General features: G+C 63.7%; 5 protein-coding genes across 5 annotated transcripts in view; 4 read left to right on the forward strand and 1 right to left on the reverse strand.

The window, feature by feature from the left end:
• PSMF1 (proteasome inhibitor subunit 1) overlaps positions 1-23089 on the reverse strand; it is a 106987-nt gene that overhangs the window by 42546 nt on the left and 41352 nt on the right. The window lies entirely within an intron of this gene.
• On the forward strand, positions 1284-3830 carry SLC52A3 (solute carrier family 52 member 3). The gene is made up of 4 exons (XM_085241323.1): positions 1284-1424; positions 2147-3198; positions 3371-3494; positions 3569-3830. The coding sequence occupies exons 2-4, from the start codon at positions 2171-2173 to the stop codon at positions 3779-3781; spliced, it is 1365 nt and encodes a 454-aa protein (XP_085097449.1). The 5' UTR covers positions 1284-1424; positions 2147-2170; the 3' UTR covers positions 3782-3830.
• Positions 7531-12231, forward strand: SCRT2 (scratch family transcriptional repressor 2). Its single transcript, XM_085241327.1, has 2 exons — positions 7531-7683; positions 9604-12231. Exons 1-2 carry the CDS (start codon positions 7560-7562, stop codon positions 10308-10310), a joined length of 831 nt encoding a protein of 276 aa, XP_085097453.1. The 5' UTR covers positions 7531-7559; the 3' UTR covers positions 10311-12231.
• On the forward strand, positions 12375-13839 carry SRXN1 (sulfiredoxin 1). Its single transcript, XM_010722355.2, has 2 exons — positions 12375-12644; positions 13046-13839. The coding sequence occupies exons 1-2, from the start codon at positions 12390-12392 to the stop codon at positions 13247-13249; spliced, it is 459 nt and encodes a 152-aa protein (XP_010720657.2). The 5' UTR covers positions 12375-12389; the 3' UTR covers positions 13250-13839.
• On the forward strand, positions 17556-19978 carry TCF15 (transcription factor 15). Its single transcript, XM_003212067.5, has 2 exons — positions 17556-18171; positions 19553-19978. Exons 1-2 carry the CDS (start codon positions 17695-17697, stop codon positions 19625-19627), a joined length of 552 nt encoding a protein of 183 aa, XP_003212115.1. The 5' UTR covers positions 17556-17694; the 3' UTR covers positions 19628-19978.

Raw genomic sequence — 23089 nt, forward strand, 5'->3', positions numbered from 1 at the left:
CAGGGTGTGCAGGTTCAGCAGCAGCATTGCAGAGAGCACCTGGCATTACAGCCAGGCAGCAGCACGCTGGGACTGACCCTGGTGGTATGTGGGGACAGAGGAGGCTGGGCTGTTCTTTGGGGGCAGGGATGGAGCGGGTGGGAGCACTTTGTGCACTAGGGCTGAGTTTGGAGTGTCGAAGTCCCAGCCAGCACCTGGAGCTGGAGGGGGGAGCGAAGGGGAGGGGGGAGCGAAGGGGAGGGGGTGAATGGGATCAAGTGGCTGTGCTACTGCCAAAAGTGGGGAGCTGGGTGTGCTTGGGGGTGGGGGGGGGTTGGGATGAGGGGGTTAACAGCCCCTCCAGCTGTTCCTGATGGAATGGGATCACAATGGGATTGGCTGTGATCACAGCTGCTCCTTCTGCCCCCCAAGCACAGCGATTTGGGGGTTCCCTCAAAAAACAGGTTCGCCCACCCCCCTAAAACCCTCAGCACGTTACTTTTTATTCGTCGTTATGACTTTGTCTCATCCCACCCCGCTCCAACAGCCGAACTACCGCTCACATACGGGTTGGGGCACAGCTCACGTACCCCCCCCCATATCTCCAGGACCCGCCGGGACCTCCAGCTCAGCACCCTCGGCCCCGCAGCACAGCGTCAGACCCACCGCCGAGCGGGACAGCGGGACGGCACGAGGTCACGTAACCCCGCCCGGTTCCCCACGCCCGGGGGAGGGGAGGAGGAGGAGGAGGAGGAGGAGGAGGAGAGGCTCAGTCCGCCGGGAGCAGCACCCGGCGCTCCGCACGCTGCCACCCATCTGCATCCGGAGGCGGTCACGTGGTCGGCTGACGTCACCGCCCGGCAGCCCGGACTCGCTGCGCCGCGTGCCGCTGGCCGCCCGTCCCCCAAAGCGCAGTGAGTTCCCTTACGGGCAGATGCCCCGAACGTCACCCCGGCACCGGTCCGGCCGGTCTCCCGTTTCCTCCTTTTTCCCTTCTGCTCCGTAACAAAAAGTCCCCACACCTCCCTGCCAGGATGAGGTCATCCGGCGGTCGGCTCCGGCCCCACGAGCCCGGGTTTCCTCCACCGGGACCCGGCACCGCGCTGGGGGTCACCCGGCCCGCAACCTCCCCCCTCCCCCCCATCCCCACCGCGGGGCTCGGGGATGCGGGGCTGCGCGGTCCCCTCGTGCTGGGATGGGGCCGGGCGGGCGGCAGGTGCTCGGGGCGGGCAGGGGCTGTGCGGGCTGAGTCAGCCCGCAGGTATGAGCCGAGGCCTGTTTGCAGGTGGGGCCGCGGGGCCTTTCCGCCCCACCGCCGCCGGAGCCTGCTGCAGTCAGCGGGGGGCCGGCGGGAGAAGAGCTGCTGGGCGCTGCCTGCGGATGCGGACGGAAGGGCGAGGCCTCGGGTCCCAGGAGAGCGGCTGCGTAGGATTCACAGCCCCCAGGTGAGAGTCGGCAGTGCCTCAGGCTGTGCCGTGCCAGGCCGTGCCATGCCGTGCCATGCCGTGCCAGGCCGTGCCATGCCGTGCCAGGCCGTGCCAGGCCGTGCCATGCCGTGCCAGGCCGTGCCATGCCGTGCCAGGCCGTGCCAGGCCGTGCCATGCTGTGCCAGGCCGTGCCATGCTGTGCCAGGCCGTGCCATGCCAGGCCGTATGAGGCCATGCCATGCCGTGCCAGGCCATGCTAGGCCTTTTCATATCCTGCCAGGCCGTACTAGTCCATGCTAGGCCATACTATGCTAGGCTGTGTTAGGTCATGCCAGGCTATGCTAGGCTGTGCCATGCTGCGCTGTGCCAGGCCATATTAGTCCATGCTAGGCCATGCTGCGCTGGGCCGTACTATGCCAGGCCGTGTTAGGCCATGCCAGGCTGTGCCGTGCTAAGTTGTGTTCTGGCTCAGCTCCAGCACACTACCCGGTTCCAGTCTCTGTGCCCCAAGCACGATGGGTGCCTCAGGCAGAGCAGGGGGCCTTGTGGGGCACTGGGGGATCCCTGTGGTGGCACAAGGCCTCTCGCTGCTGGCTAGGCTATGCCACTCTGCCAGTCCTGCGCTCGCTGGGTGCTGCAGGAGAAGCAGCTGGGGTTGCCTGTGGGAGAGGGGACATAGGCAGCATCTGTGGGGGCCTGGGGGACAGAGCTCCACCACTGAATGAAGCTTCTCCCCACAGCACAGTGGCACCCGGCCCTGAGCCATGGCGCTGCTCACCCACCTTCTCGCCTGTGCCTTTGGCATGGGCTCCTGGATGGCCATCAATGGGCTGTGGGTCGAGCTGCCGCTGCTGGTGACAGTGCTGCCAGAGCAGTGGGACCTGCCCTCCTACATCACCATCATCATCCAGATGGCCAACGTGGGGCCGCTCTTTGTCACCCTCATGCACCGTTTCTGGCCCGGCTCACTGAAGGAGGTGGTCGTTATCTACGTGATTGTGTCTGTGGGCATTGTGGCCTGCTTGCTGTTGGCCTTCCTTTGGAACTACACATCCCCCATTGCGGGGACCTCCCGTAGCACTGCATTCCTGATCCTCACCTTCTTCTTGGCCCTGGTTGACTGCACTTCCTCCGTCACCTTCCTGCCCTTCATGATGCAGCTGCAGGCCCAATACCTCACCACCTACTTCATAGGTGAAGGACTCAGCGGGCTGATCCCTGCTCTCATTGCCCTGGGCCAGGGCTCCGGCATCTCCAGCTGTGCCAATGTCAGTCAGGTGGTCAACATCACCTCTGGCAACGAGACCATGGAGGGCACTATCTTCCAGATGGAGACCCGCTACCTCCCAGCCCGCTTCTCTACCCTCATTTTCTTCCTCCTCATGACTGCGATGATGATAGTCTGCTTGGTGGCTTTCTTCTTCCTGACCAGGCAGCCCAAGGTATGGGAGCTCTCACAGCAGCAGTTGTGTCCCAGCACCATCATACTGAACTCCTTTGACCAGATCCTTGAGGATGATGCTGGCAAGGGACGAGGCGAAGGCTACTCATGTCCAAAGAGCACCAAGCGGCCCATGGAGACCCACCCAGAGAAGGTCTCCTATTCTGTGGCCAAGCTTGCTTTCATCTACCTCCTTATCACTTGGGTGAGCTCTCTGACGAACGGGGTCCTGCCATCTGTGCAGTCATACTCTTGCCTGCCATATGGCAACACCGCATATCACCTCTCGGCCACGCTCAGCTCCATGGCCAACCCTCTCGCCTGCATCGTGGCCATGGTCCTGCCCAGCAGGTAGGTATGGGAGACCCAAAACAACCCAATTTTGGGGTGCTGGGGTTCCTCAGGGTGCTCATGCCCTGGCATCAGAGACCCTCAGGAAGAACAATGGGGCCAGCATTGAGCCTGCTGTGGAGCTGTGCTGGGGTGACAGTGCTGACCGGTGTCACTTAACTGTCCCTTGCAGGTCCCTGACCCTGATGGGCGCCCTCAGCCTGGCGGGCACAGGCTTCGGTGCCTACAACATGGCCATAGCAGTGATGAGCCCGTGCCCTCTCCTACAGCATTCCCAGTGGGGCAATGCCATCATTGTAAGTCTTTGGGTCTCTCAAACCTCAGGAGTGATCTCAGGGTCCCTACTGACCGCTCTCTCCTGTGCCACCAGATCCTCTCCTGGGTGCTCTTCACCGGAACGCTCTCCTACGTGAAGGTGATGGCCGGGGTCATCCTGCGGAGCTGCAGCCACAGTGCACTGGTGTGGTACGGGGCATTGGAGCAGCTGGGATCCCTGCTGGGTGCCCTGCTCATGTTCCCCCTCGTCAACATTTATGGCTTCTTCCAATCCGCCGACTACTGCAGCCTGCAGTGCCCAGTGTGAGCACGGCGTTCCTCTTGTGTTCAAACAAATAGAAGGAGTTTGCTCAGCCCTTTGGCCTGTGCCCAGACCTGCTGCTTTCCACCTCACCCCACTGCACCGGGGGCTCAGCACCCCTGGGAGCAGTGTTCGTGTTCTCATTCCTGTTCTCATTCTCGTGCCCATGCCATACTGGAGAGCAACGGCTGCCCTGGAACAGGGGGGGCTGCAGCCATATTCAGATTATGGTGACAAAGGTCTCTCCTGGAAAACCAGCAGCAGAAGGAGACACAGGCCCAGTGGGATGGGGGTAACCTTCCCAGGGAGCCCTTCTGGGGCTCTGGCAATGCTTTCTGCTCTCTCCCCACTGCCCTGTGCCCCACAGCAGCCCCCGTTCAGTCTGGCTGTACCCAGGGGGGGCACAGAGCTGCAGCTCAGCCCCGGGCCCACAGTCGTGCCATAAACAGCAACACAAGGCTGTCACACGGCAAGGGGTGGCAGAACTGTGCCACCTGGTACCCGACTGCACCTCGGCTGTGCCAACAGGGGGTCCGGGGGGGTCCGGGGAGCAGCGTCAGCCCCCAGGCCGAGCAGCACTCGGTCCCCGCCCGCGCCTGCGCCTCTTCCCCGGGGCACGAGGCAGCCGGGCCTTTGTCCCCGGCTCTTTGTCTGGCAATCTGCTCCCCTCGGGAGCAGCAGCGACAGACCCGCTCTGCTGTGCTTTAACGAAGCAGAGCCGAGCAGCCCCCGGCCCCGGCTGAGTCCCGGCCGCCTGCGGGAAGGACGCGGCTGGAATTGCTAATCGCCCACCGCCCCGCACGGGTCCCACGGCCTCAGCTGAGCCCCGCACATCCCCCGTTTGCAGGAGGAGCGTGGGGAGAGGGGCAGAGCTGGGGGCTGAGGAGCAGCGGTGGATGCGGGGGCACCGTGGGGGACTTATCCCATCCCAAGAGCGGGACGCGTCCCACGTTCCTTGCAGTGAGACCGCGAGCCAAAGGGACGCAGCCCTTCACCCCCCGGCGCCCCACATGAAGATGCTCCTGCCCATCCCAGATACACACGTCCCCAAAGACCCTCGCCCTGCACAGCCCCGCCAACCCCTCCCTCCCCAGCACGGCACAGGGGAACAATCGCCTCCGAGCCCTGCGAGCGAGCAGGAATTATTTCCATACAGCTGCTCGGGAAGGCAGGGATGGGGATGCAGCCATCACCCAGCCCCGCTCGGGGAGAACGCCCGGGCCTTTCTTCTGGCTCTCCCCCTCCCCGCCGTGGTGGGGGCAGGTTTGGGGGGGGCCCAGCCGCGCTGCAGTCAGCAATATTAGCACAGCTCCGCAGGACTGATTGCAGGTTATTAACATACATTATCTCAGTCCCCTGCCTCTGAAAGGAGCCAGTTCCTATTCCCCCTCTCCCAGCCCTCCCTCCCCCTGTCTTTTACACTTAATTACCTCCCTTATTACACCACAGCCTGGAGAGAGAAAAAATCACAGGGCAGCGGGCAGGCAGGCAAGCTCGGCCCAACTAGGGCGTAAGTAATCGCCCGTTCTGCAAACGTGCCTTCAAGAAAAGTGATCGCACACAGAGATAAATAAATAAAGGAGCGCAGGGCTGGGAACCGGCGGCCGAGGGATGGAGGAGATGCTGGGGCCGACCCTAAGGCTGCACCTCGGGGAGAGGTGACCTTGGACTTGGACTGATGTCAGGGTTGCGCCGCAGGGCCAGATGGGGCTGGTGCCATGGCCCCAGTGAGTGATGCTGATGGCGAGTGAGCCCCAGTGCTGTGGGGGGAGCGGGGTGGGAGCCCCAGCCTGGGAACAGGAGTGGGGCGGGCTGTGGGTGCCCCTAGGATGAGAGGTGCACTGGGCTATGGGATGCTGTGGGCTATGGGTACCCAGGGCTATGGCACAGATGGGCTATGGGATGCTATAGGACATAGGGTACCTGGGGTTGTGGAGTGTCCTAGGCTATGGGATGCTGTGGGCTATGGGTATCCCAGCCTATAGGGTGCTCTGGGTTATGGGATGCTATAGAACATAGGGTACTCCAGACTGTGGTGTAACATGGGTATGGGATGCTATAGAACTTGGGATAACCCAGGTTAGGGGATGTCCTAGGGTATGGGGGTGCTGTGGAACATGGGATACCTTTGGTTATGGGATGCCATACAAAGCAGTGAGTGTATGCTTGCTGGCCCCACACAGATGCAGAGCAGAGATGCCCCCAGCTCCCAGCACAGATGAAGGAGCACATGGCCACCAGCATGCCACGGGCAGCAGTAGAATCGGGGTGCCACCATGGGGTGCTGCTCTTGTCCCCTGCGTGTGACACTGTGTGCCCAGCCAAAGGGCACCATCAGAACCACACACTGATCACCTCTGATAGGCTGCTCGGGGCTGAGTGCTGCAGTGCTCTTGGTGCAGCAGGACCTCGGGGCTCGGGGACAGCATGGCCTTTCCCCAGCTGCTCACAGAGGCGAGGGATGCTCACGGTGTGGCAGGGGGAGCACCGGCTTCAAGGGGACTGCAGAGCAAGGTAAGGCAGGCTGAGGTTCCAAGCTGGTGGCAGGGCAGTGACTCACAGGGAGCAGGTCCTTTGTGCTGGGTCTCCCAGCTTGCTGTGCCCCGCAAGCCCTTTGTCACCCCCAGCTGGTACAGGGACTTGCTCCAGAGCTCCTACTATGGCTCCCAGCTCACTTTACAGGGCACTGGCCATGCAATGAGAGCAGTGATGGGCAGCAGAAGTGCTCCAGCCAGGTCCTCACTGTCACCTGCCAGCTTGGGACCACGGCCTGCCTGCAAGAAGGGCCTCATCCTGTTCCGGGGGCGTCTGGGGGGGGCAGCGTGAGCGGCTGTGCTGCGTGCTCAGTGCAGGGAAGGGAGGAGGGGGAGCGGGGCTCCGGGAGGGAACAATGCACCGCCACGAGCCCGGCTATTGTTGCGGGCTGCGAAGGTCACGGCACTTCCCCCGGGACAGGGATAGGGATAGGGACATGGGAGAAGGACAGAAGGTAGGGAAAGGGACAAGGAAAGAGGGATGGTGACAGGGGAAAGGGACAGCAGGAAGGGATGAGGGTGAGACAGATGGGACAGTGAAGGGCTGGGAACGGGGAGCAGGAATGGGGATGGAGAACAAGGGAAGGAACAAGGGAAAAATAAAGGGGTCATCAGAAAGGGACAGGAGACAGAGATAAAGACAACGGAGAGGGACACGGAACGGGGTTAGGAACAAGGAACAGGGATGGAGATAGGGGATGGAACCGGGACAGAGAATGGGAACAGTGACAGCGCCTGGACCCCCGCCCCGTCATTCACAGCCCCGGGGGCTGGCGGCAGGGAGACAAAGGCAGCAGGAGGCAGCACACCCCCACCCCACCCCCCCGCCCCATGTCCCCGCGTGTCCCCATTGTCCGCGGCTGGAGGGGGGGCGGGTGGGACAGAGGGAAGCAGAAAGCGAGGACCCAACACTGCCACGACGCTCCGGGGGGCTCGGGGGGCTCGGGGAGGGGGGGCTCGGGGCGCGGCAGGGCGGAGCGGCCCCCTTCCCCCCGCCGCCTGCCTTCCTCCCCCTCCTCCTCCTCCTCCCCCTTCTCCTCTCCTCCTCCTCCTCCTCAGCCTCCTCTCCTCCTCCTCCCCGGCGCCCGCCCCTCGCACTCCGCTCCCCGCTCCTCGCAGCCCGCACCACCGGCCCGGAGCGCAGCGCGGGGCCGGGGGCCGCCCCGGGCCGGGCCAGTGCCGGTACCGGGGCCGGTGGCGGTGCCGGTGCCGGAGCTGTCCAGTGCTGAAGGCTCCGGCCCGGCCCCGCCATGCCCCGCTCCTTCCTGGTGAAGAAGCTGAAGGCGGACGCGTTCCCTCTCGCCGGGGCCCCCGCGCCCCCCTACGCCCCCCTGGAGCCCCCCTACGCGCTGCCCGGCCCCGCTGCCGGAGATGGTGAGTGCGGGGCGGGGGGCTCCGGGGAACGCCCCCCCCACACCCCATTGTGTGCGCCCGACGGGGCAGCTGGGGGGAACGGGGGTACCGGGGAGCGGGGCCGGGGGGCTCGGGGAGGGCAGGATGAGGGCGGCGGGGGGTCTCAACGCTGCGTCCCGCGGGTTCCGTCCTTGTTCGCCTTTGTGGGTCCCCCCCCCCCCCTCCCCAGCGCCACCAACCCCTGCCGAAGTTGGTCCTTGGGGACGCGGTGACAGCGGCAGTGCAGGTGATGGAGTCACGACGGACCCCGCTTTCCCCGCGGTTGGGGGCAGCGAGGAGGGCTCCTTCCAGGGCAAGTTTTGGGGGGCACGAAGCAGCCGGGAGCGAGGCGGGGGGGTGGGGGGGCCGGGCTGCTCGCCGTGCCTGCGGCTTTCATTGTTCGCAGCCCCGCTCCCCTCCGACAGCTCCGCGCGCGCTGTCACCTCCCCGGGCACAATGGGGGGGGGGTGGGGGCAGCCCCCTCCCTGGCACTGGGAGAGGTACGAAGGGTGGGCATGAGGGTGGCGGGGCCCCCAGAGCCACGAGCTTCGGAATGACACCGGCCGGGCTCTGTGCGGGTCACCTGCGCTCAGCAGAGACCCCCGACGGGGCGAGCCGGGGGTGTGCCATGGAAGGGGACGGCGATGGGGACGTTTTTCCCAGGTCACGGCTCGGCTGCTCCTGGAGCCGCAGGCTGCACTGGGTGCAGCGATGGGCCCGATCCAGCCCCATGCAGCCAACGCTGATCTGCGTGTCCTCATTTCTGCTGCCCAGCATAGGGGCACGAGGCAATGCCCACACAAGCCGGGGGTCCCCTTCTCCTCCCCATCCTATGGGGAGCAGCAGCTGGTGGGGGAGGGATGCACTGCAGCTGGGCAGAAGCTGCCGACGCTGCTCTCCTGGAAATAACCTTGCTGCATGCTCGGAGGCAGCGTGAGAAATTGCTGAGCAGAGCGCTTTCTGCACAGCCCGTGCGACCGCACTGTCAGCACAGCGCGGGCAGCGGGGGGGCTGCACCGTGCTCCAGCCTCACAGACCCCTCCCCACAGCAGTGCAGGGACCCCCCAGCCTCAATGGGAGAAAGCGTGGGGGCCCTGCAGCTGCAGCACGCCCTGGGCAGCCCAGATGAGGGGGTCCCAAAGGTAGGAGGGGGGCTGCATTTAGGGGTATTTTGTGGGGTGGGGTGTGCATACTGCCCACAGTCATGCATCAGCACCAGTGAGCCTGGAATTGTGCTGAGCCCCTCAACAGCCCCCACCATCACCATCAACAGCAGGGATGCGTACTCTGGAGCAGCTGGCAGGGGCCATTGTGCACAAAGCAGGTGACTGCCAGGACCAGTGTAGGGCAGCCTGGGTGGCCACATGTCTCACTGTGTGTGCCCCGAGCTGCTGGCCCAGCTGGGAGGCGCTGGGAGCACGCAGTGCAGTGACCATCGCATGCTGGCAGCCGAGGGATGGAGACACTCACGGTATTGTTCTGGCACAGGTCAAGAGTCAATTACCCAAAGCCATGAGCAGATCTGCATCAGTGTCACACGGGCTGGCACTGCCAGCATAGCCCTGAGCCCCCTCTGCTCCTGGGGCCCATGGGTCTCTAGCCTCAGTGTGAGCCCAGTGCCCCTGGTGTCACCATCCCCCATGTGCCACATTCCTGAGGGAAATGGGGTGACCTCTCCGAGCCCTTTTGTGCTCCTCTCTGCCCTCTCACCCTGTTCCTAGAAATAAGGAGATGGCAGAGCCCACAACCTTTCCCTCCCATCGGGCCAGCACCCAGGGCAGGCTCATCCCTTGTGCACATGAGGCAGCTCTGATGTGCAGGGCCAGTGACAGCTGGGTATTTTCAGCTCACTGCCAGGCAGAGCCCAACCCAGAGAGGATGACCCATGTGTCGTCCCCGCAGGATACCTGCAGCACTGCCTGGCGCCCGCCGGCTACAACCCCGACAAGAAGCAGGGGCTGCCGCCGGCACCGCCAGACCCGGCCTACGCGCCCGGCCAGGAGGAGTACAGCGACCCCGAGAGCCCCCAGTCCACCTTCTCCGCCCGCTACTTCAACGGGGAGGCAGCGGTGACGGACAGCTACTCCATGGACGCCTTCTTCATCACCGACGGGCGGTCGCGCCGACGCGGGGAGAGCCAACGCCGCGGCAGCCACCGCCACTCCTGCCCCGAGTGCGGCAAGACCTACGCCACCTCCTCCAACCTCAGCCGGCACAAGCAGACCCACCGCAGCCTGGACAGCAAGATGGCCAGGAAATGCCCGACCTGCGGCAAGGCGTACGTCTCCATGCCCGCCCTGGCCATGCACGTCCTCACCCACAACCTCAAGCACAAGTGCGACGTCTGCGGCAAAGCCTTCAGCCGGCCCTGGCTGCTGCAGGGCCACATGCGTTCGCACACTGGGGAGAAGCCCTTTGGTTGCTCTCACTGTGGCAAGGCCTTCGCCGACCGCTCCAACCTGCGCGCCCACATGCAGACCCACTCCGCCTTCAAGCACTACAAGTGCAAGCAGTGCGAGAAGACCTTCGCCCTCAAGTCGTACCTCAACAAGCACTACGAGTCCGCCTGCTTCAAGGGCTCCGAACACAGCTGTGCAATAGGGAACTAGTCCCCGTGCCCTCCCCCCCTCGCCCCCACCGCAGCTCCCCACCACCTCTACCCCTCCGCATCCTGGTGCCAGCTGCCGCTATGGGCTGGAGGATGCTTCCCACATCTCTCACCCCCTAAATAAAAAGGAGCCCCCGGCCCCCGGGAAGGGCTGGACGCAGTCCCTGCAGCCAGGCAGGTCTCTCTGCAGGGACTGCCCCGGGAGCATCGCCTGCACCCGGGCCAGACCTTCCCCAGCTCGCGATGCTCACCTCTATTTATTTAATTTATTCCTATTATTTATTTAGAGCTGCTGCTTCTCCTCCCAGGAACTGCCGGGGAGAAAAGACACTCACCCGGTCCATAGCAAGGACAGGACCGTGGGGCGAAGAGCCAGGCAGGACTGACGGACCCCACGCGCCCCGCTGCCCCCCACCCACATGGGCACAGCCCCTGGGGCAGAACCCACACCCAAACCCTCAGCCCGTTGGGCTGCTTCCATCCCCTCTCCCCCATGGCCAACCCCAGGCCCCTCTGCCCTCACCCCCCGCACACCCCAGGAGGGGTCGGTGGTGCCACAGAGCCCGGGTGAGTCTATTTAATTGATACTCTTATTTATATTATTTATTCCTTCTGCTTTTCACTATTTATTTGCCAAGACCGGAGGCGGATCGCCGTGCCCAGGACACAGTCACGGGGACACAGATGGGGACACAGCCCCAAGAGACAGAACCCCACACCGCCAGCTCCCGCTCTGCTCCCTGCACAGGGACGAAGCAGCGATTCTATGCAACCCCTGCCCCGCAGCGAGCCGCTCCTACCTCGGGCCTCGGCACCCAGGGGCTCAGCCCGGCTCTCCCTTTGCAGTCTTCCTGCTCCGTCTTCCTCCCACCGCAGTCTTCCTCCCGCCGTGCCCGTGGCTCCCAGGGTCACTTTGAGCTCCGTGGGCAGCCCGAGCTGCAGCGTTTTTCGTGCGTCCCCTCGGGCAGCGCAGCGTGCGGGGCTGCCCCGTGTGTTATACTGTACATAGCGGATACCACAGCAATAATTTTTTCCGTGCATGATCGCTTTTCTTTTTCTGCCAGGTTTTGTATTGGACAGGCCGCGGTAAGAGGAGAACCGACCGCCCGCAGTATTACTTGTAATGCAATTCAGGGATATAAAAGGGACTTCTGCCACTACCAGGTGTGTCTCGGGCTGTTTGTGCACACGGAGGTGGGTGGGCAGCAGGTGCTCTGTGTACATCCTCAAACGGGAGAGGTGGCACCTGTAGTGCAAGCTCTGCAAATGGTGCTGTGCCCCATTAACGGCACTGTATCCCATTAACAGCACTGCAGCCCATTAACGGCACTGCATCCCGCTGGCAGTGCTGCACCCTGCCTGCAAAAAGCACCAGGGGGAGCAGCAGCAGCAGAGTACTGACCCGAAAGCAAAGCAAAGTGCAGAGTCCCAGTAGTGGGGTGGGGATCCTGGGGACTGCCCAGCTGGGATCACTGGGTGTTGCATCCCGAATCCACCAATGGGGTTCTGCTGTGCTGTCCTTCCTCATCCTCACCGTCACCAGTGAAGGGCAGAGAGGTCACCCAGCACTGTGTGAGACGCTGCCCCTGGGACGTGACCCTGAGTCAGCACTGGGGATAGAGAACCGTGCAGCTGGGGCAGGGGGTGTACAGGGGTTGGGGCAGGGCTGTCGGGGGCTCGGAACAAGGGGTGTGGGGGACCCAAACTCCTCCCCAGTACCTCTCCACCACTGGGGACACTGGTTCCAAGAAATGACCCAGAAATGTCCCAGAACATCCATCCCAGCCTGGAGCCAGACCCGATGACCTCTGTTCCTTCTAATCCGGGATATCCCACAGCTCCACGAAGACAGACCCACGGCTGAACCCCCACCCCGACTGCTCCCCCTCCCACCCCCACCTCCCACCCCGTTCCATCCGTGTCGGTTCCACGCAGCTCCAGGCGGTGACCCCGCTCTCCGATTCTCAGCGCACGGACCCGGGGCTGCTCGGCGCCCCATCCCCGACGGCACCACCGCCCTCGGGCCGCGGGGCCAACCAACCCTTTCCGCGGCCTCACCGTGACGCTGCAAAGCGCGGCGATGGCGGCGGGCGGAGGGCGGGCGGCGCTGCGGGGAGCGGCGCTGCGCGGGGCGGGGGGGGGCGGTGCGGGGCGCGGAGCGGCGGAACGGCGGCCGGAGGTGGCGGCGGTGACCATGGCTGAGGAAGAGGGGAACGGGAGTATCCACACGCAGCACATCGCCGCCGTACACAACGTGCCCATGAGCGTCCTGATCCGGCCCATCCCCTCCGTGCTGGAGCCGGAGAAAGTGCGGAGTTTGGTGCAGACCCTGCAGGTGGGTGCGGGGACATGGGGGGTATGGAGACGGCGGGGTCGGGTGTATCGAGGGCTCCGGGGTGCCGGAGGGGTCGGGGGTGCCGGAAGGGTCACAGGTGCCGGGAGGACGCGGGGTCGGATGTGCCGAGGAGTTCGTGGTTCCGGGGAGCCCGGGGTGTTGGGGCTGTGCGGTGCCGAGGGGGTCATAGGTGCCGGGAGTGCATGGGGTCGAGGGTGCCGGGTTCTATGGGGCGCGGAGGGTCGGGGGTGCCAAAGGGACCCTGGGTGCCGGGAGGGTTCGGGGGTCGGGGCAGCGCGGGTTCGGGCCGCCCCGGTTCGGGGGTGCCGGGGCACAGCCGAGGAAGCGCGCAGCACCGCGGCTCTCTCCATCCTTCTCTCCTTCGCCCTCTCTCCCCCCAGGAGGACCCCGAGCAGGTCCCCCCCATCGACGTGCTATGGATCAAGGGCAGCCAGGGCGGGGATTACTTCTACTCCTTCGGTGGGTGTCACCGCTACGCGGCGCACCGCGAGCTGCACCGGGACACCATCCCCGCCAAGATCATCCCGTCCACGCTCAGCGACCTCCGCACCTACCTGGGCTCCTCTACGCCCGAACTGCGCTGAGGCGGACCCCTCGCTCCGCCCCGGCGTTCAGCCGAGCGCCGCGCCCGCCCCCGGCGCCGCGGTTGGGATGGGGTCGCGGGGGGTCCCGGTGCCGGTGGGTGTCACTCGCGGCCGGGAGGTGGCGACCGTGTGCCGCAGGAACGGGGCGGGGAGGGATCGGACCGGGACATCGCGAACCGAGACATCTCCGAACCGGGACACCTCGAACCAGGACGTTGCGAACCAGGATATCTCCAAACTGGGAAATCCCCAAACCGGCGCGGCACCGAACCAGAGCGGCACCCCCTGGGCAGAGCTGGGCCGGAACACGTCTGAACCGGGAGGGAGTGGGTCGAGCTGGGGCAAAGCCAAAGCCTGGCACCACCGAAGCAGGGGACCGCCGAACTGGGACACACGCAAACCAGGACAAACCTGTACTGGGGCACTCAACGCCCCCAGCTTCCCACCGCCACTCCAGGCTCACCCTGGGCTATGCCTGCTCCAGAGCTGCCTGCTCCATCCTCAGATGCATCCCTCGGCCCCTTCTCCATGGGGTTGTCTCCAGGGGACACCCACTGCTGCTCTGGGAATAAAGGTGACCAAACCCCCTGGTCCATGTGTTGGCGCTGGGAGTGGCAGGGGTTGGGGGCAGCTGTGAGATGGGGCACAGGGACATGTGGGGTGGGGATGGATGCTGTGCTGGTACCCAATGCTGTGCCAGCAGACAGGCACTGTGCTGGGAGTTGGGTGCTCTGATGGGGACAAATATGGGGTCAGTCCATGCTGCCTTAGGGTTGACTCTCCTCTGCTTCTGAGTGCAGTTGCATCGTGCTGGGATGCTGTCAGCTCTGCAAATGCCACGTCTTCACCCCATGTGCAAGCTGGAAAAACCACACTGAGCATCCCACAGCTATCCGGCATCCCTCTGAGCCAGGAACTGGGGAGGGGAAAGGCCACTGACTCACCCCATCACACTGTGAGTCAGCAGTAGGACTGGGACAGGAACTGCGTCCGGACATTCTGCCCGCTGGCCACACTCCATGCCAGCTGGATCCTGTCCTTCAAGGGCAGGAATGGGTCGGGGCTGGGAGCTGGGAGGAGGGCACGGGCAGCTCTGTGGGGGTTTGCAGCCATCCCTTTGCACGGTGCTGCCTGCTGCTCAGGGCACGCTTTGCTTCCACTGCGTTTCCGCAGGAAGGGCCGGCTGGGCTGGGGGCTGCCAGGGCAGGGGCTGGGGGTGTGCACGGCCGGGCTGCATGCGTCGCATCAAAGCTGCCTCCGCCGGGAGGAAACCCTGCGAGCGTGCGCGGAGAGAGCAGCCCTGCTGCACGGCTCCCTCATGGGCCGTAAATTTCTGCGAAGAATTGTGGCGTGCTAAAAAGTTTCCTCTCCATAGAGCGCGGGGGGAGGGATGAGGTAGCAGCTCCTTCGGCAATACAGATCACCTCGCACACAGAAATGGGACCCCGGGGCAGGGAGGGGGGTTTGCCCAGCCCCAGACCACGTCGCAAGCATGGGGATCTCTGCAGGGCTCTGCATGCCCCGTGTTTCCGGGGGGACGCGCAGCGCCAGGAGCACCTCCAGCTCCCAACTTGCACGGGGGTGAGCCTCGCCAAAGCCAGCCATCCCTGTGTCTGTCCATCCGTCCATCCGTCCATCCCTCCACCTGTCCCCCTTCCCTCTGCCTGACCTGCAGGGTCTCCGGTGTCGCCGGCTGACAGCCGATCTCGGCTGCCTCCAATCCATTCGTTCCAGGCCAGGAACAAAGGCGCTTTGTGGGCTCCCTCCCGCTCCGCCTGGGCTGGCTGGGAGGGTCCCAGCTCCGGAACTGGGACAGACTTCCCCGCACGACAGCCGTGTAATGCCTTCCAGATCGGCCCACAGGTACAGCCCCTGCGAGGGGCCCGAGCAGCCCGCAATGCCCCGGGCACAGCCACCGGCACAGGGATCTGCCAGGACCGCTGCCATCAGTCCCATTCCAGCATCCCCATCCCGCTGTGCCCATCCCAGTAACTCAGGTACAGACCGGAGGCAGCTACCGATAGCACAGGTCTCCCCATGTTTGTAAGTAGAGTCAGCATTCCCTTAGCTTGCAGAGGGAGTGGGATGGGATGGAGTGAGATGGGATAGGTTGGCATGGCATGGTATGGGGATGGTACAGGACTGTTAGGTCAGGTTGGCACTGCTTTGCCCAGCCCCAGGCAGGGTCAGCTCTTTGTCCTGGCAGCCACATGCTCTGCACAGCCGTGGGGTCTGGAATCCATTTGCCTCGCAAGAAGCAGTGTTTTCCCAGCAGGACTGGAGCAGCACAGAGTGGCAGGGAGCAGATCCGGGGCCCCGTGCCATCTGCTCTCTGTTTATTTTCTTACACTTAAGTATCACCTCTCAGATAAATGCTCTCCGGTGTAGGAGGGCAGGGGGCATTTCCCAGCACACAGAGGGAAAACCCAGCCTGGGGGATGCCAGCTCCCCATTCTAGCCCCTCTTTGGGTTGTGCTCAGCTACGGCACCCAGCATGCCATACATGGGGACACACGTCCTGTCCTGCACACCAGCTGGGCAGCACAGGAAAGTCAGGCAGCTGCCTCACGTCCCCATGCCTCAGCGGCATCCGCTGCTCCGTGCAGCTCCCCCCCACTGCACATGTGGACTCACATGCACACACATGCACACACATGCACACACATGCACATACATGCACACACATGCACACCAGCACCCCATGCATGGCGATGTCCCCAGGCATGCCATGCACCCCCATGCAACCCAGCAGGGCTGAAAGCCCGGGGCTCCCCCCCACTCGTCCCCGTCAGCTGGTGGCCATGTGTGGCGGCCGCACCTGAGTACACAGCCGCTGCCATCCGTCTTGCTGCCTGTCAGTGCTGGGGCGGGGGGCCCCGGCTCGCACCCAGCGGGGTGCACAGGGGCTGCCTTCCCCCTGCCCCCCTCCAGCAGCCAGCTCAGCATCCCCTTTTGCAGAAGGCTGTGTCCCCCTGGGGACCGTCCTCTGCTCCATTGGCTGCAGGCACCTGCCTGCTCCTTGCACCTCATGCCCAGGGTCTGTCTGTCTCCAGCTCTGCTCAAGGGACCATTTGCAGAAGATGAACTCTGGTCTGTGCCCCAAAGAACTGGGGGGGGGCCCTCATGGTCCCCAGTTCAGTGAGGGGCTGTGAACATGGAGCTAGCAAGGGAAATGTACTTGTATCTGTGTGGAAGCCCAAAGCAGCCCCCAGCCTCACAGGCTGCACACCCCCAGCCCCACAGTTCCCTGACTCGGCCCTCGCCCCCCTGCAGTGTGATTTACGGGCTCTTCACAGGAGGACAAATGGTGAAGGCAAACAGGGTCAGGGCCCCGCAGCAAGGGGCAGGGGGGCCTTTTGCTCCTGAGGGGACACACGGTCCTGTTACACATGAGGACAGCCCCAGGAGGGTCTTGGTGACATGCCATCACATGGCTCTGTGCTGCAGGACCCAGCCAGCCACCCTGCCCTAGGATGTGCTGTGTATCCATTGTGTCCATAGACACTATTCCAAGCCCTCAGCACATCTCCCTTTTGCCCCCATTGCTCTGAGCATCCTCCTGCATCCTCCCCGAGTGTAGGGAGGGGAAGGCAATCACTGCTGCTCAGGGAGAGCAGCCCTTGGGACACCACAGCTCTGCGGTTCCAGGGATCAGCTCTGCAGGAAGGGACTTGGATTTTCCAGTGCTGGCACACACCTTCCTCCAGCAGAGGAAGCACTCCTGGCAGCCTGGCAGCGCCTTGTTGTGGTGTCAGGGCCAAGGTTTCCATCCTCATCCTGCCCTGTAGCAGCACACGGGGTGCCAGCTCTATGCACAAGAGGCTGCCGGGCTCACCCCTGCCCCAGCAAGGCAGTGCATCCTCTGGCCAAGCACTGCTGTCCCCTCCATGGAAGAAATGTGGTGCCAGCGCTCCAAGGGCCAACCCTCTCCCTGTCTCATCCCATTTCCTGCGCCCTTTGTGCCACTCAGTGCAACCTACTGATGGCTGAGGCCACACGGGGCTGAAGACACACTAGGGACGCTGCATGCGGCACCTCTCCGGGGGGCTGTGGCACTCCCTATGGCCTGGTCATCAGTCCGTGCCGTGGTTCGGTACAACAGGCGGCACAACCGGGTCGTGTCACCGTGCAACCACAAGGCACCCTTTGCTTGGGGCCACGCACCGGAGCGCAGCCAGGCCAGCAGCCAGCTGCGGGGGGAATCGTGATTTACACGGCCGGGCTGGGGCTGGACGCTGGCCGCCTGCCTGGCCCCGAGCCGGGGGCCGGCTGGGGGTGGGCTCCAACACCAGCCCCTCCCCGGCCGTATAAATCACGATTCCCCCCGCAGCCGTCCGTCCCAGCCCCGCTCGGACGCAGGAGCGGAGCTGCAGAAGCAGCGTATTAGCGGGGAAAGGCTGCCCGCAGCCCGAGGGCTGCCCGCAGCGGGGCGGGGGGCTCCGGCCATGGCTTTTACCATGCTGCGTCCCATGGCTGCCCGCGTGCTCTACCCCGACATCGGCATGCTGTCGGAGGACGAGGAGAACCGCAGCGAGAGCGACACGTCGGACCAGTCGTACGGCTGCTGCGAGGGCGCGGAGGCACGGCGCAAGGTGCCCAGGAAGACGGGGCCCATGGTGATGGTGAAGCAGCGGCAGGCGGCCAACGCGCGCGAGAGGGACCGGACCCAGAGCGTCAACACCGCCTTCACGGCCCTGCGGACCCTCATCCCCACCGAACCCGTGGATCGGAAGCTGTCCAAGATCGAAACGCTGCGCCTGGCCTCCAGCTACATCTCGCACCTGGCCAACGTGCTGCTGCTGGGCGAGGGTTGCGAGGACGGGCAGCCCTGCTTCAGTGCCATCTACGGGGCCAAGGGCGATCTGGACAGCAAACAGCCTCGCAGCATCTGCACCTTCTGCCTCAGCAACCAGCGGAAAGGGGTGAGTGGGGGGGAGGGTCGGCACAGCCCTGGGATCGGGAGTTTGGGAGGATCGGCACGTCCCCGTGAGCTCCGCACGGGCTCCAGCTCTGGCCCCCGCTGGAGGCTTTGGCAGCTCCCGGCCAAATGCTCAGAGCTGCACGCCCACAGTCCTGCTGGCGTCAGAGGGCCGGGCTGCTCCCCCACGTCCATCCAGGCTGGGAGCTCTCGGGGGGTTACGGTCACCCCAGGGCTGGGGCACGTGGCTGTGCCAAGAGGGAGCGCGGAGCGAGCAGGCTGGCTCCATCCCCATCCCATCCCTTGTCCCCATCCCCATCCCATCTCCATCCCCATCCCATCCCCGTGACCCTGTTCTCACGCCCCATGAGCCTCCCTCAGTTGCAGCAGTAGGAGGATGGCCCCATGCAGCATGGTGCCAGGTGGGGACTGGTGGTGGCACAGGGCTGGAGGCTGCAGAGTGACCTCAGAGTGGGTGAGGGGCACAGTCTCCATGCTGGGCCTGTCCCACCAGCCGTGCTGTCCCAGGGTTTAGGAACAGTGGCCACCTACTGTTGCCAAGCCCTGGGACTACCACACTGTCCCCATCACTGTCCCCATCCGAGAAGTGACTGCAGAGCATTCTTCAACCCTCAGTGCTCTTTGGGTTTCTGCTGCTCCATTTTTAATTGCTCTTCCCACTTCCGTCCCCCCCACACTGCTTACTGGCCAAACTCTGCACGCCCTCCCAGCCCCTCCTGGGTGTCCTCCTGCCCCAGTCTTTTACAGACCTATCCCCAACTGAGACCTTCTGCAATGACCAGGAGACCTGGTGGCACTGGGACCTTGGGGGCAAGGATAAGAGCTGGGTTGAGGCCCCTCTGCACCTTCTGGCTCTGGGACTGAGCTGGAAATGGGCTGTCCTGGACTGGAAATGGGCTGGAAATTGAATGTGCTGGGCTGGGTTGGGCTGGAAATGGGCTGGAAATGGGCTGGGCAGGAACTAGGCTTGGCTGGAAATGGGCTGTACTAGGCTATGCTGAGCCAAGCTGGGCTCTGATAGGATGCAGTGAGTTACACTGGTCTGAGCTGGGCTGGTTGCACTGAGCAGTGTCGGTGTCCAAGCTCCTTGTCCCCAAGCAGGGCTGTGCTGGGGCTGTATCCCTGTAATGTGGACACAGAGACACGAGGACCCAGGCCACCAACCCAACACCACCATGCATGACCACATCCACGTATCCCTCCTGGGCATCACTAAACCATCTTTGCCACTTCAGCACTCTAAAGGACATTCGTGTGCAGTTCCTCCACGCTCAGCCTGCTGGTGCCACGCGCCCCCGTGTCCCCAAGGCCGTTCCCACTGGGACACCCAGGCACCCCGCAGCTCTCCCCTCCTCTCTCCGCAGGGCGGCCGCAGGGACCTCGGGGGCAACTGCCTGAAGGTGAGGGGGGTGACCCCGCTGCGGGTGGCACGGAGATGAGCCGGTGCCACCAGCACCCACAGGAGAACGGCGGCAGAGCCTGTCACAGCCAGCCCCAGAGACCGCAGCGGGAGGGAGGGAGCTGCCCGCCAGCCGCAGGCGATGGGGCACAGCAGGGTCGTGGGCTGGCACCGCACCGACGCCAGCACCGGCACCAGCACTGCGGCGAGAGGACGCTACTAGGGCTGGGAGAAGGGGTCCAGCACCCCTGGGATGGTCCAATGGGGTGGGCTGGGATGAGCAGCCCGCACATGGCCGGCGTCGATGAGCTCGGGGGGGGATGGCGGCACAGCCCCGCAGGTGCTGTTGATGCACGTGCAGCCACTTGGAAAATAAACCTTATTTTTCTGACGGGCTGGTGCCTGCCTGCTGTTCCCACCGCGTGGCGTGGGGTCTTCAACGTGGCTGTGTCCCAGTGTCCCTGCGTCTCTGAGCCATTCTCAGGTCCCAACCACGACACTGCCTTCTCTCCCTATGAGTGTGAGACCCCATGCACACGTGCCTCCATGTCCCTAAGCCCTGCAGGCAGCTCTGCTCCCATGAGGATCTGAGCTATGGAGAGTTTCAAGCTGTGCAATGGGATGCATGGGACACGTGGGATGTATGGATGTATGGGACATATGGGACACATTGCTGGCACTTTGGGTGTGCATGCAGTGCGCTGGGGTTTGTCTCTGTTTCTGCACCTTCTTCACTGCCTGGGATGCTGGGACCACCGTGACTCCCACTGCTGCCATGATGGCTGCCACTGTCTCTGTGCATGGCCACACTCTTTAGGGCTGAAGACGCGAGGTCAGGCGGGGACGTGGGGGTTCCCAGCCCAGCCCCCCTGCTCACTGCAGGGAGCTGAGCCTGGGAAAGGTGCCGGGCTCGGGGGCGCACAGCTCCCAGGGGCTCCTGCATCCCATGGAGCTGAAACAGCTGTGGATGAGGCGGCCTGGGGCTGTTGGTGTGGCCCCCCCTGGGCTGCAGGGCTCTCCAGGGAGAGATCCCATTGCAGAAGGGGAGCATGGGACCCTGGTGCCATCCTCTCGCCCACCCTGGGGATGAGGTGATGGCATGGACCCCTTGGCCCCCTGTGTGGCCAGGCCATGCTGGCCCCCAGCCCCCCTTTCCCTCGGGTTTGATTTATGGAGCTGACAGCACAGCGCAGCTGTGAGAGCGAGTCCCAGGCAGGGACCGGGGTGGGTGGGAGAGGTTTGTTCTCAGCGTGTCTAATGTGTCCCAGACCCCAATAAACAGCCGTGAGATTCTCCAAACATCCCCAGACACAGAATCCCTGCCCTTGGGTTTATCGGGGGGCAGGGGCTGGGGGTGGGGGCTTCACTCTGCAAACAGCTTGACCCGCAGATGAAAGGGGATTGTCCTCCTGCAGCCGCTGGGAAGCCCCCGTGCACCCCCAGCCCCAGCAGTGCCGGTGGTCCTGGTGCTGGACACAGTCCTGCAGCATCTCCCATATCCCCACAATGAGGATGGAGTCCCAGTGGGTCACAGTGCAGGAGCTGGGCAACAGCACGTCCCAGTGCCAGAGCCACGACTCCTAGTGTGTCCCCTCACATTCCACTGCTGGGATCATAGGTCCCAGTGTGTCCCAGTGCAGGAGCTGTGCATCTCAGTACATCCTAGTGCTGAGACCATGGGTCCCAACATGTCCCAGTGCCAGGAACATGGGTGCCAGTGTGTCACAGCATCTCTCAATGCAGGAACTGTGCACTGCAGTGTGTCCTAATGCTGAGGCTATGGGTCTAAGCATGTCCCAGTACAGAAGATGGACATCCCACCATGTCCCAGTGCTTAGCTGCAGATCTCAGCATGACCCACTTCTGGGGTCGTGGGTCTCAGCACATCCCAGTGCGGGTGCTGTGCACCCTCGCACGTCCCAGTGCCAAACCCATGGGTCCCAGTGCCAAGCCTGTATATCTCAGTGCATTCCAAACCCTCCCAACGCTGCCAGAGGGAAATGTTGACTCAGAGGCACTGGAGCTGGGCTGCTGGGAGCCAGGTGTCCCTCTGCTCCATGCAGGGCATGCACCATGGGACCACCAGAGCCGGTCACCCGCGGATGCTGCCGGCCCCGTGCCGCGCCGTGCCGCACTGCCTCTCGCGCTCCCCTCCCATCCTCTCCCCTTCCTGTGCGCGGACACCCTTGGAATGGCTTTTGGCTGCTTTCTCTGAGACAGGAAGGTGTCCCCGAGTCTCAGGAAGGAAAAACACTCAGTGCTGAACCCACAAAGACCGTCTCCGAGGGGCCGGGGCTGGAGACGCTCCAGGCCTGACATCACCTGGGAACTGGAACCAGAACCGCAGCTGCACTCCGCGCCTGGTATTTTTTTCTCTAACTTGTGTTTTTAAACGTTCTTTTTATAGATATATTTTTTTCCCTTCTCCATTCCCCTCCCAAATATTTCAGCCTCTCCGCAGTTTAACCTTGCTGGGCCAGCAGGGTAGGAATGCAGTGGGGCTGCACCCGCAGCTCAGCGGGGCTCAGACAGGACAGAACTGCTGCAGCCCACGGGGCTGTGAGCTTAGGGCTCACACCAAGGCCACTGCAGAGCCCACAGTGAGCGAGCAGTGCCTGCATAGAGCAGCAGGGTTGAGCCACTTCTAATGCCCATATGTGTGCAGCCATGCAAACAGAGCTGGCTTGAGACCCAGCACCCAGCCCTCCTCATCTCTGCAATTTGGCAGCACCTGTGGGTGCAGCCTGGGTTCTGCCCGGGTGAAGCTCCTGTGTCTTAAATGGCATCTGCCCAAGGTAAATGTCCCTGTTGCAGTACTGCCCATGTGTGATGTACCAACCTCAGCCCGAGACTCAGCACCCATGGGACATGGAAACAAATGGGAAGCTGTGGGAAGTGGCCCCAACGTGTTGGTGGGTACAGAACAGCAGGGAAGGAGCAGGGACAGATGGGCACAATATAAACGGGGATGAGGTGGAATGGGATGGTATGAGGTGCACACACTATAGTGCCCTGGACTGGGTGCTGGGCAGTCTCTGCCTCCCTGCAGACCCCAGCACCCTGCCAGCTCCCTGGGGAAGGAAGGAGGCAAAGGTGTTGCTCTAGCACCCCAGGGCTCCTGCAGCCAAGCCCCTTGCCCTCATGCAGCAGCCCTGCGGAGCCACTAGTCCAGTGACCCTCCATGCACCGTGTGCTCCCTGGGGTGCAGCCCCCCCAGCAGGGACAGGGTGTGAAGCTGTGTGCGGGGTGAACGCCAGGTTAATCTCCCGCTGGAGCTTCCCTCTGCAAACAATAAGACAATGCCCGGCCGGGGGCCGCCTGCGTAACCAGCGGTGCGGAGGGGAAGTTGTAATATTTGGATTTAGCACTCAGAAAATTAAGGGAGAAAAAGGAAAAAGCACTGGGGGTAATCAGAGCGGGGCTGGCCTTGTGCCCTGCCCTACAGTCCCACAGGGCTCAGCTCAGCATGGGGATGGTGGCAGTGGGCAAATGGAGGGGTCCC

The sequence above is a fragment of the Meleagris gallopavo genome, chromosome 22, assembly GCF_905368555.1.
Source record: "Meleagris gallopavo chromosome 22, MGAL_WU_HG_1.1, whole genome shotgun sequence".
Taxonomy (NCBI): Eukaryota; Metazoa; Chordata; class Aves; order Galliformes; family Phasianidae; genus Meleagris; species Meleagris gallopavo.

Excerpts from the sequence above, each read along its gene's own strand:
- SRXN1 (XM_010722355.2), top strand. The coding sequence starts at position 12,390 with ATGGCGGCGGGCGGAGGGCGGGCGGCGCTGCGGGGAGCGGCGCTGCGC. Across the intron at positions 12,645-13,045 it reads GTTTGGTGCAGACCCTGCAG|GAGGACCCCGAGCAGGTCCC; the intron begins GTGGGTGCGGGG and ends CTCTCCCCCCAG.
- SLC52A3 (XM_085241323.1), top strand. The coding sequence starts at position 2,171 with ATGGCGCTGCTCACCCACCTTCTCGCCTGTGCCTTTGGCATGGGCTCC. Across the intron at positions 3,199-3,370 it reads GCCATGGTCCTGCCCAGCAG|GTCCCTGACCCTGATGGGCG; the intron begins GTAGGTATGGGA and ends TGTCCCTTGCAG. Across the intron at positions 3,495-3,568 it reads AGTGGGGCAATGCCATCATT|ATCCTCTCCTGGGTGCTCTT; the intron begins GTAAGTCTTTGG and ends CTGTGCCACCAG.
- SCRT2 (XM_085241327.1), top strand. The coding sequence starts at position 7,560 with ATGCCCCGCTCCTTCCTGGTGAAGAAGCTGAAGGCGGACGCGTTCCCT. Across the intron at positions 7,684-9,603 it reads CGGCCCCGCTGCCGGAGATG|GATACCTGCAGCACTGCCTG; the intron begins GTGAGTGCGGGG and ends TCGTCCCCGCAG.
- TCF15 (XM_003212067.5), top strand. The coding sequence starts at position 17,695 with ATGGCTTTTACCATGCTGCGTCCCATGGCTGCCCGCGTGCTCTACCCC. Across the intron at positions 18,172-19,552 it reads TCAGCAACCAGCGGAAAGGG|GGCGGCCGCAGGGACCTCGG; the intron begins GTGAGTGGGGGG and ends CTCTCTCCGCAG.